Source organism: Daucus carota, chromosome 1 (genome assembly GCF_001625215.2).
Source record: "Daucus carota subsp. sativus chromosome 1, DH1 v3.0, whole genome shotgun sequence".
Classification (NCBI taxonomy): Eukaryota; Viridiplantae; Streptophyta; class Magnoliopsida; order Apiales; family Apiaceae; genus Daucus; species Daucus carota.
In genome coordinates, this window is record NC_030381.2 from 6,815,301 (window position 1) to 6,830,758 (window position 15,458).

Consider the following 15,458-nt stretch of genomic DNA (forward strand, 5'->3'; position numbering starts at 1 on the left):
GTTGGTATGTTGTATTGTTGTGTCATGACTAATGTGACTACTCCTGCTACAGATCAGCGTTCTCTTTAAGACAGCCATTAATCCAGGTTCGTAGCAGATCCTCAGTAGATTGTACTAATCACAACTTTGCAAACAACCTGTTTGAACTCTCAATCTCTTATTTAAAAAAATTACGATCGAATAGGTTAAGTGGCTTATCCTCTGTCGACTCACATTTTGGGTTAAACCTGACTCATCCTGGAAATTATTAGAACAAATATTCACTTGTAAGGCTATAAGCCATATTTGTCATTAAAAAGAAAAAAAAATTACTCCCTCTGTCTCGTACTATAAATTTGAGACAGAAGTTCGACACGTATTCTTAAATTCTTATAAAATATAATTTTATAAATTATTTGAATTTTTTTTCTTCTTTAATAAAAATTGCGTTCAATTTTTTTTAGAAAAAATTATCAAATTATATTTTATAAAAATTTTAAAATGCACGTCAAATAATGTAAAAAAAAAATTATAAAATTGAGAAAGGTATGTTAATATCTCGTATAAATGCTTATGATGATGATTAGGATAATTTTTATAGTGTCTCGATTTTTTTAAAAAAAAGGAAAGCTAGTAAAACATAAGTAAAGTGGTTTAGTTTCTACTCAAATATATGCTCCCAAGTTTTTTATAAGAACGAACAGAAAGGTATACAAATGGAATATAATTTCTTTTCGAAGCTTTTATTTTAATCTTGAGATGCAATTACTTTACTTTTCACTTGCTTTACTCTTTTTCTAAAACTCGGAAGCAGGATGTGAAATTATGCTATCTTTATCTATTGAACTTTTGGCATTGTCGTTCATGATATTATCTGAAATGAAAAGGTAACAAAATATAGGCCTGAATTACAAACAGGTAACGGCCTAAACATCCCAAGTTCCCAGCAACTTTGTTGATTTCACTTACATATTGTTCCTTGTGATCAGTCTCAAACTGCAAATTTGCACTAAAATTTGATTCTTCTTACATTAGATTTTTGTGTCAAGCTATACAATCTGTTTACAATGAACAACAACTAAAATTCGATTCAAATAATTCAGTGCAACTAAAACTAAAAAAATGGATAATCATTGATCAAGCATTAGTACTCTTTCAACTATTTTCCTCTGCTACATTGGGAGGACTCTTTAATGTGATCCGACAGCTCTCGCCATCACAAGTTACTGCTGTTGTTGAATCTGATCCGGGGCCAGAGTCTGTTGTTTTAGTTGTTGCTGGAGGACGAGGAAGAGGAGCAGGAGAAGGAAGAGGAGCAGGAGAAGAAAGAGGAGGGCCATCAGCACTATCAGCACTTGCTTTCGGTTTTGCTTTCGTTGCTATTTTGCTTATCTCATCCTTAACTTTCTTTCGTCGTGATTTCTTTGGAATATCAGGCAATTTTCTTGCTGTTGGACTTGTTGGACTTGGCTCGCCATTAGTATTCGTGTCCTCTGAGGCTTTACTACTACTACCTTCCTGATCTGATGCTGCGTCTTTTTTGTGTCTTCTTGTGCCCTTTTTTTTCCTTGAACCCTTTGCTTTAGCAGGTTGTACTGTATTATCGTTATTATCAAATACTAGACTGTCTGCTGAATGTCGTCGCCTTGATGTCCTTGTTAATTCTGTGTCTGTAGTTGTTTTCTCATCGCGATCTGTCAAAAATTCAAGACAATGTATCTTCATATATATGCAATCCGTAGGCCTAACTAAACATCCTTGTCAGAAACTACAAAGATTTCAGGGTACTTATTACAATCATCTTATCTGACCTATTGGCGCGCCCTTACTGTCAAGAGGAGCTGATTTAGGCCTTTCCCCCGAAAAGTCCTTCATCTGCATGAATTCGCAGCATCATACATAGTGTTAAATGTTAATACAATTACACCTCATTCATTGTTAACGTTTTCATGCACAATTCACTGAATTTGCTGGAGAAAAGAATTTTTACCCAGCTTGGCGACTCGGTTGATGGTCCATCCATTCCTATGTGAGCCACATGCTTGACATCTGTTGGTAAACCAATCTGAATTTCATCTTCATCTTCTTCCTCTGCAGCACATTGTAAATTTTAATCTTTACTACAAATTTTGATCTTTGGCTTCCTGGCAGGGGCGGATCTAGGATTATATTCCGAGGGCATCAAGCACATTTTTGATACACCTATATATTTTAAAAATATTGCGGGGGCAAATTTATAATTTTGTAAAATCTAGAATGGTGAAAACATGCCAAAAAAAAAAATTAACGGTACATGTGTCCCGTGTCTTTTGCTAGATCCGCCCCTGCTTCCTGGTATAATATTCGGAGAATATGTCCAGCTTACCGAAAATATTAGATATGTATTTGAAGCCTTTCAATACTCCCTTCATTTTAGTACCCTGAAAATCTTATGTTACACAGAAAGTTTTTCCTCACTAGCTACTTGTTGAAATCAGTCTCAGCTTCAGATCTGCATCAACTAAAATTTACTTAGAAAATCAAAATCACAAACACATGCCAAATATTTCTATACCGAATTATACGGGTATATTACATGCAATAGTTATATACATCTGATGATCTTGCCTCCTCAAACCGCAGTGCTAATTGTTCGAAAACCAAAACCTGAAATGTGCAATGATTTTCAAGTAGCCTCAGCAATGCGGTGCCAACAAAATTTTAGCGATGAAACGTTGCAGACATTGTTGAATGAGAGAGGTGGTGTGGATGAAATGAAATTATGGTTCTGTTTGAGCATAAAAGGTGGAGATCACAAGGAAAAAAATGAGCTATACCAAAGTTACACAGGCCAAGACAACAGGAGCTAAATTTTGCATATTTTGAAAAATAAAAACATCATGTTTAAGGCTAGTCTTTCGTTTATTCAATGGCAGTAGATTCTTGGTTGTTTATGCCCATACATTATAATTAATATACCAAAATTAGGGATAGAAGTATTTAAAACAATCAAACTTATGTCTGATAATAGAGGGATTAATTTTGGACCAATCGATTACTCAAAGCCCGGTCTGTTTGCTTTGAAGCTTCCTAGCTAATTGTATCACACAGGATGACAGGAATGCATATATATATATATACTCCCTCCGTTCCGTTCCATTAGGTTGTTTACGATACTTTTCGACACGCATTTTAAGACTCGTATAAAGTATACTTACATTATATATATTTTTTTAAATCCTGAAAAGTTTGAAATTTAAACTTTTATTTAGAACAAGAAAAAAATTAAAAATACGTTATAAAACTATATACTTTATGAGAACCTCAAAATGCGTGCAAACAGTGCACGCAAGCATCCTGACGGGACGGAGAGAGTACCGTTTAAAAATTATCCATTTGACTAGATTATTGTTTCAAATATTTATTTATCAAGTTTTCATTATACTATCTCCCGACTCGACTCGGATAATCTCACTTCACTAGGTAACTCCAAATTTTAAGGTATAGTACATATATAGACGGGTTTAAGTTCAACTGGTCTGAATTGGATAATTTTTTATTTTTTATTAGAATTCATATTCACATGGATGAATTGTACCGACATACAATACCCGTAAAAATGAAGTTCTTTCGTTCAAGAAAGTTTCTCATCTAACCAAAAAGCATCCGAAAAGCATGTAAAGATATCCTCGGATAATTGACTTTTAATCAAAGTGCTAAACCGCAAATTCGCGAGATGAATAGCCCCAGAGTGATAAAAAGCATACAAGGTAATTTGTGATTAATATTGCTTAGCAAGAAGCAATGCATCATCATACTTTAAGCTACAAAGCATGTAGCCTATAAACCTTACCTTTTTTGATATAAATTATTATAACCAAACTAAATTCCAGATGGTTCTATCTATTTGCTCTTAAGTTTCGTTGTACTCCAAACCAAACTAAAATCCAGATGGTTTATAATATAGAGAATTGCCAGAATATAACATTGCATTATCAAGTACACCTCTAACTAAAAATGAATAAACTGAATATTAACCAGACAGTATTTTCAGGTCATACAGTAATAATATACTCCCTCCGTCCCAGTCAATAGTATACATTGGGGGACGGGGGCGCGGCACAGACTTTAATGCTTCAATATAATATAGTTATGTAAATTATTTTTAAGATTTTTTTTTTATATAAAAGTATAACATTTATATTTTTATACAAAAAAAGAAAATCTGAAAAAAAAGTTGTAAAACTATGTTTTATAAGAGCCTTAAAAAGCGTGTCGAGCAGTGAAAAAGAAACGTATACAATTGACTGGGACAGAGGGAGTAGCTCCCAATCTTACAAAATGCACTTCCATTTCATTTCATGTTCTCATTTACTCAAGCATGTAAACATGCAATAAGGGGGAATCATTGTCATCTTTCAGGTACAAAACTGTCTACATACATTCACACACACAAGCTGACCAGAAAACCGAGTGTGCTTCCTTTCAATATTTTACATACAAGCCAAGCTGACCCCTCTACATATGACCTGCATAAAATTTTACAAAGCAGGCCTACAAAGAAAAGAATATATGAAAAAATCTAAAAAAGAATTGCTGGTTTCTATGGAGCCTCCCCGGGGAGAAAAGGGGAGCTTGAAGGGAGTTTCCAGAATATTTGTATATGACTGTCATTTTTTGGCCGCCTGCATACAAGCACATATATAAGAAGTTTCGAAGTCTAAAATATGACCGATGGTATATACACAGAACTGAGACTCACCTTGATATATTTCTTGTGGATCTTCAGTGCCTCATTCAATGCTTTTTTTGCGTCCACATTTCCAGTCATGTCACCCATAATCTAAAATCCAAACAAACAAAATAGACATCAATTCACTTTGCAAAAAAAAATAGAGAGAGAGAGAGAGAGAGATCAAGGAAGATTAAGAGAAGAAAGAGGGCAGAGCAATCATACTTGGACAACATCATCAAGGCCCTTGGCCTCTTTCAAAAGTTTCTTATTCTTTGTCTCAAGAAAACTTGCAACAAGAAAAATAGCAAGTTCACTTTTATGATCCACTGACCCTGTCTCCACATTCTTTCTCTCAAATTTCCCATATTGTTTAAGCATCTTGCTGTTAACTTTCTCAACAGCTGGTTCTTCTGACTTCTCGTAACATTGGAACATGTGTGGATTGTATTCCATGGCCCACATAACCTATGTTAATACAAAAGTTCCTGTTAAGTGAACAACTGAGACGACATCTGCCCAGAAAAAACAATGAGAATGCAAATTCTGTTGATTTACAAATATATTTTGTTACAGAAAAATGTGTCATAAAGAAGATAAAAAATCCTCATTAGCTAAATCAGCATAAGACAATATACTCACCTCCCAAAGATAGAGGGAATCTAAAAACGAGAACTCTCTCCGAAATAGTACCATCAGCATACGAAATGCAAAAAGATACTCCCCGCCATCCAATTCCTCTGCCAAGAAATATATTAAAGCCATGTATATGATGCATATAAGTGTGTGTGCACCATCATGCACGTATGCACTTAAGTAGCACTATAGAATCAGCTAGGTTTCAATAACGTTACACTTCTTACTAATCATCTAATGTCTGTTTATGTATTTACCCTCTATAGTTTTACTAGTCCTAGCATATAGTAGATGAGCATCTCCAGTGCAACAGTATAACACTATAATAGTGTAAGTTTTACACTATTTTGGTGTAAAACCAACTCCAATGCAACACTTTTATAGTGCAAAAGTTGCAGCAGGTGAAGTGTTATCAAGTTGCTAGTAGACATAAACTAAAGCAAACTAAGGACAACCAGAATAAACACATGACCCTAATAAGAATCAATGTGGCTATAGTTTTCTGTTAACAGCAGAAGATGCAGTTTAATCATGCTGCGTTGGTGCATAATTAATTATAGTAATAAAAAGGGTGATATAATAATAGCATGCACTTCATATACTTGAATTCCGCTCTTCTCATCTATGAATACTACAAAAAAATACCACTAAAGCTAACCGTCTCTCCCAAGTTACAGTCTAACTATACTAGTGCTCAAATGACAGTTCCGTACCCTATTTACCTATAAAGACTCCAATGACAGGCAAATTGAAATGGGGAATGCATAAAGCATTAGACATAGAGTTCCTCAATCAAAATTTATTTATGGTCAGCATGTTAAGTTTAGTTTCGCGCACCTGCAATAAGTATCTCAAGAACCAAAGGAACTTGGTCATCCTACTCTTACAATTTTATCTACATCAAACAAACAAATTTTATGCGTTGTGTGTTTGCTTATCACCCACAGCCTATGCATTAACTACAACATAAGAAAGTACTAAGGAACTAATACATACCAAGATGCTGATGAAGCTTTGGATCAACAACTTTCATAATTTGTGATAGTGTGCTCAGTTGAGATTGAACTCCCATAGAACTTGTGCTGCTCCTAAAATTTTCTCTCTTTTGAAGCAAAGAATTATGGCATGAAAAACGACAACCAATGATTAATTATGTATATAGGATAAAAGACGAAAAGGAGTAACCCCCCCCCCCCCCCAACCCCCCCCCCCCCCCCCCCCCCCCACAAAAAAAAAAAGAAGAAGAAAGAAACCATCATGGATGTGGAAGAAATCGAGTACTGATTTCAAACCATGACAATAAATTTTAAAGGAAAGGACATATCAAGCTTTCATGGATAATCTCACTTGATGCTGAGTTCAGGTATTTGTCAGCACAAGCTCATTAAATCGTGTACACAATTACATCAAAATTCTTTTTTATATATATCTTATATAGTATTTTAAATTTTAAATATAATAGTAGGCAGAAAGCATCCTTCAAAAGTATATTAACTTTCAAGATGATGCCCCCACAAAGTCACTTGATAATATAACTTTCTACCGATAATAATTTTTTTCAAAAATAAGGCAAATAGACAGGCACATGGAATTCAAATATTGATATAGTCATCAAGGTCATATCAAGTATATAATCTATTAATTCCATTTCAATGATTCCAAAAACATGAAACTTCTTACTCAGATCCGATAAAACAAGCCTATAGTTCAATTACTATAATTAGGCATATTTATAGACTGAAGACTCATTGTCTCCGGTTCTAACCCACTCTACTAAGCCAAGAACTCTACACCATGGGAGAAGTTGCAAAATTAGTTCATCCAATAAAATCAGAAAGCTACAGCATCACACTCGACAGACAGAATTTCTTTACAAGAATCCTCATTATAACTATATCTAATGTACATCTTTCAGACATGTTTATGAGAAAAAATTAGAAGGGGAAGCATAGACTTTATAACAGACAACGCAGAGACGTCCATTCTATTGAGGGAAATAGAGAAGTACCACTCTGCGCATTGCATGCTCATAGCACCAAAAGGCATCTGCTTCATTTTCCAAAAGAATAATCATTGGTGAGCATATATCATTCATACCTGGAAATATTTATGAGAAATGGATAATGTATTAAAACCTTAACAATCAAATTCTGGTTATAATACAGGTACTCGCAAGTTACCTTGAACATAGCCAATCTTACTATCCACCCAAGAGTAAATAGCTAGAACTTGCCACAGTTTAGCTTGATTTGCTTCACTTTCGTAAAACACAAGAGTACGATCGGTGCGGGCGACATCCAAACCTACCATTCAAAAGACTTTGTTACATAGAGTAGCGCCAAAACTCAAATTTGACTGATATAAAAAAAAAGTTGCTGTGAAGTTTATAACGAAGAAAGTATCTCAACTTCCACTATCCCTCCAACTTGTTAAAAAGAACTGCTTGTGTACACTGCATGCACAAGGGATTTATAAAAGTATCTTTATTTCAAAAGAGCAGGTTTTACCTACAGTAGCCCATGTGAAGCACATACCAATATAACTTATTCATACAGATATTAATATCAATTGATCTTGACATAAAATATAAACAAATTCTTATATTTGCAAAAAAATTGCTAAAAAGTTTATCGTGAACATACCTTATTGTTATATACTGGTATATTTATATAAATTATTTATTATTTCAAATTTTTTAAATTTTCAAGTAAAATATTCTAATTGTATCATTTAGTTGCCTAAGGGATGCATTACAATCTTAAAAAACAAAAATAATGAGAAGACAAAATATTATTTGGTAGAGTTAAATAATAATATCTTAAGAGGGCTGAATATATATATATATATATATATATATATATATATATATATATCTAATACAACAAAAGGGTTGGATGAGCAAATTTATTCGTATAAAATTACCATCCAACCCCATCGTACTTATTACATAATTAATTAACCTCCTCTATAATTATTAGATACTAATATATTAACCTTCTCTCTAATTATTACTTTTCAATTTACATCTCATTATTATTTATATTTCATTTATAGTACATACTTGTTGTATAACATAATACCTAATTACAATGCAAATTTTATGGTGTACTGCGCAACACAACATTTTTGTAACACAATACTTGTAAATCTTAAAAAATACATATTCAGCCTAATCATAAAATTTAAATAAGGAGCGTGTCAAATTTTCGAATATAAAAATATTTTAAATTCATGTCCGTCATATAACTTCGGCAAATACAAAAGTGATACCTTTTTAATAGTCAGATATCCATGCATGTTTTACACATAATGTGTAATTAATTAAAACGACATTCTAAATAGGGATTTAAGATTATTTTATCTATTAACTAAAAATTCAATCATTTGTTCTCTAACAAGAGATTTTCTCAGATATTATGACAAAAAAAAAAGATTTTCTCAAATATCATGTGTAAAACACCAGAAGTCCTAGAAAACAAATGTGGATAGGATTTTAATCAGCAAAAAGAAGATTTAAGGCGAAAACAAAAACAATTATGACTAGAAATCTAATTATCTAACGAGGTGCTCTTAGTTTATTTAATGAATAGGAAATTCTTCTTTTGGAAAAAATGATCGATGAAAGCTTCACTTCTACAAAACCTTCTTATAGGAAGCCACAACCAAGATAATATAAGACATCAACGGAAAGGGGTTTCTACTAATCACAAAGTACGGATTATGATTTATATTGTAATGGTTATAAAATTCATAACCTATTAACCTGACAAGCTAATGGACAATGATAAATCCATGGAGTACGAACCTATTTGTGACAAGCTAAGCTTCCACTGTATCACTTCTTTATCTGTTACACCAGCAACATCTGGCATGGGTCCATTTAAGTTCCCTTCTTCACCCTCTACAGGTTCCCCGTCTTCAGTGACTATAGGTGTTGTAATGAATTTTCCACTACCAAACATAGGAACCATCTTCGTACATTCAGCTTTCCACGCAGCATATTGCTCCCTACGAATTAAGTATCAAAGCACTTAAGAACATTCTCGTATTATCATTTCATATTTCACAACAAATGCATATACAGTTGAACCGGAACTAGAAGTTGCATACAATGAGGAAATATATGTGCTGTATTGAATACATATACACTGCAACAAATGCCTACTCACAACTGCTCCTTACCATCTACTGTAAGCAACACCATCTACAGGAAGTTGTTTCTTTTAAGTAAAGAATAAAACAGGAGCACATGCTCTGAATTTACTTTTCAGGTTACAATTCCCTATAGATATAAGAATCATATAATTAGTTCCTATCGAAAAGTTTAATCAAACAGCATATTATTCCGATTACTTCACAAAAACTAATAGCAAATTCTCTTTATCGTCTTTTCGAGCTTGTGCAAACCGGAAGAGACATGAACTTACATCTTCCAATTAAAGATTTCAAGTAGATGAGTGTAGAAATAGTTATTAATTTGTTTATCATCGGCTTATTCTCTGTCTTTTTAATTCCACTTAGTTTGCCGATTGAGAAAAAGAAGTTAAATATTGCGTCATATGAAGTACAAATGCTTCTGAATTAATGGTTTAGCATGTAAGTTCTACATGTTAATCTAAAATTTAGACATATAATCCTTTTGCATGTCATACATGTAACAGGAAAAATGCAGACTACCTTCGCCGTTCCCTGATCTCATTTCTCTCCTCGTAGGTGCTGTTGGGATCAAAGCAACCAAGCAAGAACTCCCAAACTGCTGCTTTTATGGAAGGATGAATACCCTGCAATTGTACCATAATTGTTATACCGCCCAAGAAACTCAAGTAATATGGAAACTCTACTAACATCCCAGGATATAGACGCACAAATAAAAAAGGAAAGAAAGACTTGGGAAAAATTAACCACAAATTTGTAGTCTACAAACATGCTACATATGAAAGGACAATTAAGAAAACATAAATATTCTACAGGCTCATATAGACAGACATCCGAGGCCAAAGACTAGAAACCAATGTAAAGCACATCCATTTGAATACTAATAGATGATATACAACACAAAATTCATCTCCAAAGCCTTTACAAGTCCACTAGCAATTTTATCAAAATTCAATAAACAATAAGCATTGGTTTTTAAGAATTGACAGAATTCTCACCATTTGATTCAGCTGACTTTGTTCAACTAAGATAGAAGTTAGTCTAGGTAGAAAGTTAGACATTTCGTGACATTAAGATACAATCTGACCCAATAAGTACTTATGGAATTCATTGCACTACCTTTATGAAAAAAATAGTGCACAGTTTAACTCATTAAAAATCTCGGAAGAAGGTTCGTGCATATTAGGGGCCGTTTGATTCATTGGATTTATATATCCAGTATGAGTTATATTTCATTCCAAATCCATACCAAGCGTTTGGTTGAACTTTGAAACCCACCTCAAACTTATAAGGTATAGGTTTTCGAAACAAGGGGAAAATGAGGTGTAAATCTATTTTTCATCATTTTCATGAGTTCTTCTTTATTAATAGACTTGCATCAAAAAAATTGATATACATAAGTCTTAAAAAGTTCCAACTCTGATCTAATCACGAATCCAAGCACACCACTCAATGAACCAACTCGGTTCATTATTCGGAAATCAAAAATCAACTAAATGGATCATCAAAATGCAAGTGCATGGTCATGTCCATGAACTCGGTCATGAAAAGGTTTGTTAATATGTGAAATGGTTTCAAGCATTTTGGTTGTATTAGATAAGCAATAAAGTTAATTGGTTGATACAATTGATTGGTGTGCAGACTAGAACCTATATGCATGCAAGCTTGAGAGATATAGAATTTATATGCATGCAAGCTTCAGAGATTTACGTTACCCCTCTTTGGATCCTCCTTAGTACACCTCCTATTTCTAAATGACCGTCTTTAGTAAAAGCAGCATTCCATCTCCTTTCACTCAATGTCTTTCCAACCTGAACATTAAACACAAAGAAAAAACAGAAACGGATGTTTAGAAAACCATACTTCCATATAGGCATTACACATGTCATATAACATGACAGGGAGGGAAAGGAATAGGGTCTGGTTACGGGAAAGCAGCAATTCTTGTGCTTTCAGCTAACAACATAAACTGATCTACTTTGCATCAAACCTTTTTAAGTGTCTTATTAAGACTGCAACCAGTGGCGGAACCAGAGGGGGGCTAGGGGATGCTAGAGCCCCCCCTAACCTCAAAAATACAGTGTATATTTTTTTTCCAGCCCCCGCTGAATTTGTGATGTCAATATAATTTTATTAGCCCCGCTGAATTATAAATGTCATAAAGAGGGACTTAATATAAAAGAAGAAAAGAGAAGGCACTTAGTCTAAAGAGAGTCTAATTAACAAATACATTCAAACATATACACTCAGAGCAACTAGATCATGCAAACTGTATGATGCATACTGAGTATTTTGTACATTAGAAAAATAATATAAAATATAGTTAAGAGGGAAAGTGTGCTCCTCATTGTTGAGGAAGCAAATAAAGCTCTTGAGTTCTTGAAGAGGTGCTAGGAAACATAGAGCTGCTACTTTGTATTGGCTCTTTGGATCCTAGAAATTAATTTTCAAATTTCAATAACTCAAAACTGGTCTGCCTTGCACAATTTTATCCAAAGGATTTGTCTTTACTAGACTTGGGTTGTTGCCAAATCAGTTACACAATTTTATCTATGATATAAGAGCGAAGATTAATCTGGACTTGAAAATATAGGAAATCTTTCTGTCATGATAGTTAAAACACACAGACAGACACACTGCTTATCCCTTAGTTTATCTTCTGGTTGAGTTAGCTCTGATTTTACCGGTTGTCATTGCTATACTGTTGAAAGAGTTTTTTTTGCTATGAAAGCAATCAAAACTTATCAAGGTAATAGGATGGAAGATGCATGAATGAATGATAGTATGATGATATATATTGAGAAAGCTATATATGCATGTATAGATGACGGAATATTTTTCAGCCCCCCCTAACTTTTAGTCCTGGTTCCGCCACTGACTGCAACTGTCTACTATAACAAGAAAGAAGTAAAGCTCGATACTGCAAGTACTTGAAAAGCAAAACAAAAGGCCATAACCAGAAACCAAATCATATACTTAGGAACCACTATAAATGAACAAGGAATAGAAAGATCACAGTTTCAAAGTGCATACCCGGGGCTTAAAACGGGGTTTTGGCACATCAGCCTGGCATTCTGGTCTAATCGGAAAATACTTATCTAAATCTTCGCCAGTAGATCTCCTCATATGATCTCCTGCTACTCAAATCACAAGTAACAACACAATTAGCCACCAAACCAAGTCCTTACCACTTCATATACACACTCAAGACTAGGCGATTTCCACATAACAGTTAAAAAAGTGATCTTTTTCTTACACAAGCAAAAGCAAACATTGCCCATATCTTGCAAATTTCAAAAGCCCCTAAATCCAGATTTTCAATCAAGATACTAACTTCAACATGTATATAATCTTTCTCTACACCCACTTTAAACTTTCCATAACAAACCAAGATACTAACTTTATCTCTTGAATTAAAGCATACCAAACATACCCATGTTAAATTTGATCACTGCGTATCAGAGTTTCAATACATACAGAGAAATAACCAATTTTATTTTATAATATCGAAAAGAGTACCTTAGTTTTTGGCCGATGAATTTTGGTAATGAAAAATGCTACGACATTATTAGGAAAAAGGGTTCTTGAAAATTCAAGAAAATAAAGATGAATAAGAATTAAGATCAATCAAGAAAGTGGAATCAGCAGAAAAGACAGATGAAAGAGGCACTCACAATAAGTTAAAAGAATCAAGAAAAGTTGTTCCACCCGATTTTTCTAATAATTATAGCATTGAATTTTGACTAATTTAATGATTTAATGATATAATATAAGTGTGTAAATTTTAATATTTTATTATTCAAAACTATTATATTGACGGATTATATATACTATATATTTAAATATTTTTAAAAAATCATATCATTAAAAATATATTTGATATATTTTAAAATTTATTTTATATTTTCTTAAAGTTATTAAAGATTAAATTTTATTTATAATAAAAAATTTAATAATATAAAACATTGAAACTATTATTTTGAGGCTTTTGTGTGCATATTAAATAGTTAACCTATATATATACTAGCTCTTCGCAGGGGTTTCGTAATATTATTTTAAATATTAACATAAATAAATAAATATTTATTATATTATATTATACATAGATTATAATTCGAAATAACATATTTCGAAAATTGATCGTTACATGAATAAATCACATGATTTAATATATTCATAAATTGTTAGTGGATAATTGTAACATTATGCAATATAATATGAAATTTAAAAATAATAATTTTTATGTTCACGTAATTAAAATTCAAAAATTTAAGAAAAATAGAAAAAATAGTTATTTAAAAGGTATCCCTCAATAAAAATAATTCGATAAATTTGAAGTTTTAAAAGTAGCTTGACTCTTGGATTTTTTATAAATATACCAGCCTTTTACAAATTATTTACAAAAATACTGTCAATTTGACATTTTTTAAAAGTACAATGTTTTTCAAATTATTTACATACGACTTGCAACCTCCTTTGCAACATCAGTTTGCAACTCTAACTCTTGCAATCTACTTCTATATATTAAAAGAGAACCAAGGGCAAATTGAGCAAGAAAAATGGCTGTGAAATTACTTATATACCCTTGATTAATATTAAATTCCAAAATTACCCTGATCTTTTGATATGTTTTAACTGATGTTCATCGGCCATCGCATATGCCTTCAATTGTTTTTATGGAAAATTTTGTAGCGACTGGATTCGAGTCGAAAAGAATTGCAGGAGAGCAGTACTCGATCATTCATGTAACCAGTTTCCACTCAATTGGATCATCCAGAGCAAACATGCATAAGGCAACTCCTGATAGGGTTCAATAGTGTTCAGCCTTTTTTCAAGTGATTTCAATGTGCGTCCATCTTGCGAAGCTACAATTGAGGCAGCGTCTGTGTGCATAATCCGAATTCGACTTTTAGGCTAAAGATTTCGGAGACAGGAATTTGGTGCTGTCGAAAACTTGGTGTGTATATCAGTTATTCAGTTGTATATGTATATGTTGTGACTGAATTGGGTTATCAACATATTTTCATTAGCTAAATTTCTATAAAGAATTATCTTATGGAGTTGATTATTGTCTTTGCAGTGATCCTGATTATTATTTGCTTTTATAAATTTAGTGTTTTCCAAGTTTTGGATTTCTGGAATTTGTAGAACGAGTTCAGCATTTTAAGTACTTTCTAATTTCACTTTAAGGTACTTCTCTTATAGTGTTCGAGCTATTATTTTTGGTGCAGAGCGTTTATATTTATTTGAGACAATTTGCTTTTTGTTGTTTGATCAAATTGGTTGGTTGCCCGTTACTATTTAGTTATTTAAATATATTGTGTTTGTCTTCTTGTTTTTAGGTTCATTGATGCCGTGTTAAATGTGCCTCTGTAGTTGTTATGACTGGTATGAAGTTGGATGGTAAAGAATTTAGACATATTGTGGCTTCATATTAAACTGGTGGTTGTGGTGTAGATTCTATTGTGAATGATTTAATCTTGTTTGTGATTGGTACTCACATATACAGTTTTGTTAAATGTCGACTTTCTGGAAGGCCACTATAGTTCATAGTTTCAAAAGTGGGTACTTCAAAGATTGTGCCGCTCAATTCCCAGCAACGTTCAAGCTAATAGTGCTCCTTTATGTTTCACTCATGAATATTTTGGTTTTATTTTTTACTTATTAAAACTGTCATGTGTTGTTTTACTTATTCATAGCAGTCTATATTATATTCAGGTTTGAAATATTTTACATTGGGCAGCATTGAGGAGGTGCAGGCAACATGTTAAATGTAGATTTTTCGTTTGTGAGGTTATCTGGGCATGACATCCCCTTCTTGCTAATGGATGTTACACTGAGAAAGCGAGGAAGGGAAATTTCCCCCTACAAAAGACATGGCGGAAGAACGTATGGCATTGATGTGTGTGTAATTACACTCGTTGGAGCTTGGGTATGTCTTCAGAGTATCCTTCTCTCTTACTAGGTAATTATCTTT

The 15,458-nt window shown here is 33.0% G+C and overlaps 2 protein-coding genes across 8 annotated transcripts; both read right to left on the reverse strand.

Annotated features, from left to right (window-relative positions):
• Positions 1-960: 960 nt before the first annotated feature.
• On the reverse strand, positions 961-2,819 carry LOC108198519 (CRIB domain-containing protein RIC10). Its single transcript, XM_017366275.2, has 5 exons — positions 2,555-2,819; positions 2,345-2,470; positions 1,970-2,070; positions 1,791-1,854; positions 961-1,673 (listed from the first exon to the last, which is right to left on the reverse strand). The coding sequence occupies exons 2-5, from the start codon at positions 2,388-2,390 to the stop codon at positions 1,135-1,137; spliced, it is 750 nt and encodes a 249-aa protein (XP_017221764.1). The 5' UTR covers positions 2,391-2,470; positions 2,555-2,819; the 3' UTR covers positions 961-1,134.
• A 1,473-nt stretch (positions 2,820-4,292) lies between these two features.
• LOC108205040 (rab GTPase-activating protein 22) lies at positions 4,293-13,141 on the reverse strand. Of its 7 annotated transcripts, none has more exons than XM_064091576.1 (12): positions 13,001-13,141; positions 12,515-12,618; positions 11,197-11,292; positions 10,004-10,107; positions 9,132-9,334; positions 7,507-7,629; positions 7,335-7,372; positions 6,323-6,428; positions 5,333-5,430; positions 4,916-5,158; positions 4,721-4,801; positions 4,293-4,643 (listed from the first exon to the last, which is right to left on the reverse strand). In XM_064091576.1, exons 2-12 carry the CDS (start codon positions 12,605-12,607, stop codon positions 4,629-4,631), a joined length of 1,200 nt encoding a protein of 399 aa, XP_063947646.1. In that variant the 5' UTR covers positions 12,608-12,618; positions 13,001-13,141; the 3' UTR covers positions 4,293-4,628. The 7 variants fall into 7 exon arrangements, with proteins under 7 accessions (XP_063947646.1, XP_017230287.1, XP_017230288.1 ...); XM_017374798.2 differs by having other exon boundaries at positions 7,335-7,423; XM_017374799.2 differs by having other exon boundaries at positions 7,335-7,423; positions 12,515-12,615; positions 13,001-13,138.
• Between the last annotated feature and the right edge of the window lie 2,317 nt (positions 13,142-15,458).

What these genes read in the sequence shown, in the direction of transcription:
- LOC108198519 (XM_017366275.2), bottom strand. Translation starts at nt 2,390, where the DNA reads ATGAAGGGAGTATTGAAAGGCTTCAAATACATATCTAATATTTTCG. An exon ending in CAACCGAGTCGCCAAGCTGG is followed by an intron (nt 1,855 to 1,969) that starts GTAAAAATTCTT and finishes GAATTCATGCAG; the next exon opens with ATGAAGGACTTTTCGGGGGA. An exon ending in CAGTAAGGGCGCGCCAATAG is followed by an intron (nt 1,674 to 1,790) that starts GTCAGATAAGAT and finishes AATTTTTGACAG; the next exon opens with ATCGCGATGAGAAAACAACT.
- LOC108205040 (XM_017374796.2), bottom strand. Translation starts at nt 12,762, where the DNA reads ATGGGCAATGTTTGCTTTTGCTTGT. An exon ending in AGCATGCAATGCGCAGAGTG is followed by an intron (nt 6,429 to 7,334) that starts GTACTTCTCTAT and finishes TTGCTTCAAAAG; the next exon opens with AGAGAAAATTTTAGGAGCAG. An exon ending in ATTCCCTCTATCTTTGGGAG is followed by an intron (nt 5,159 to 5,332) that starts GTGAGTATATTG and finishes GTATTAACATAG; the next exon opens with GTTATGTGGGCCATGGAATA.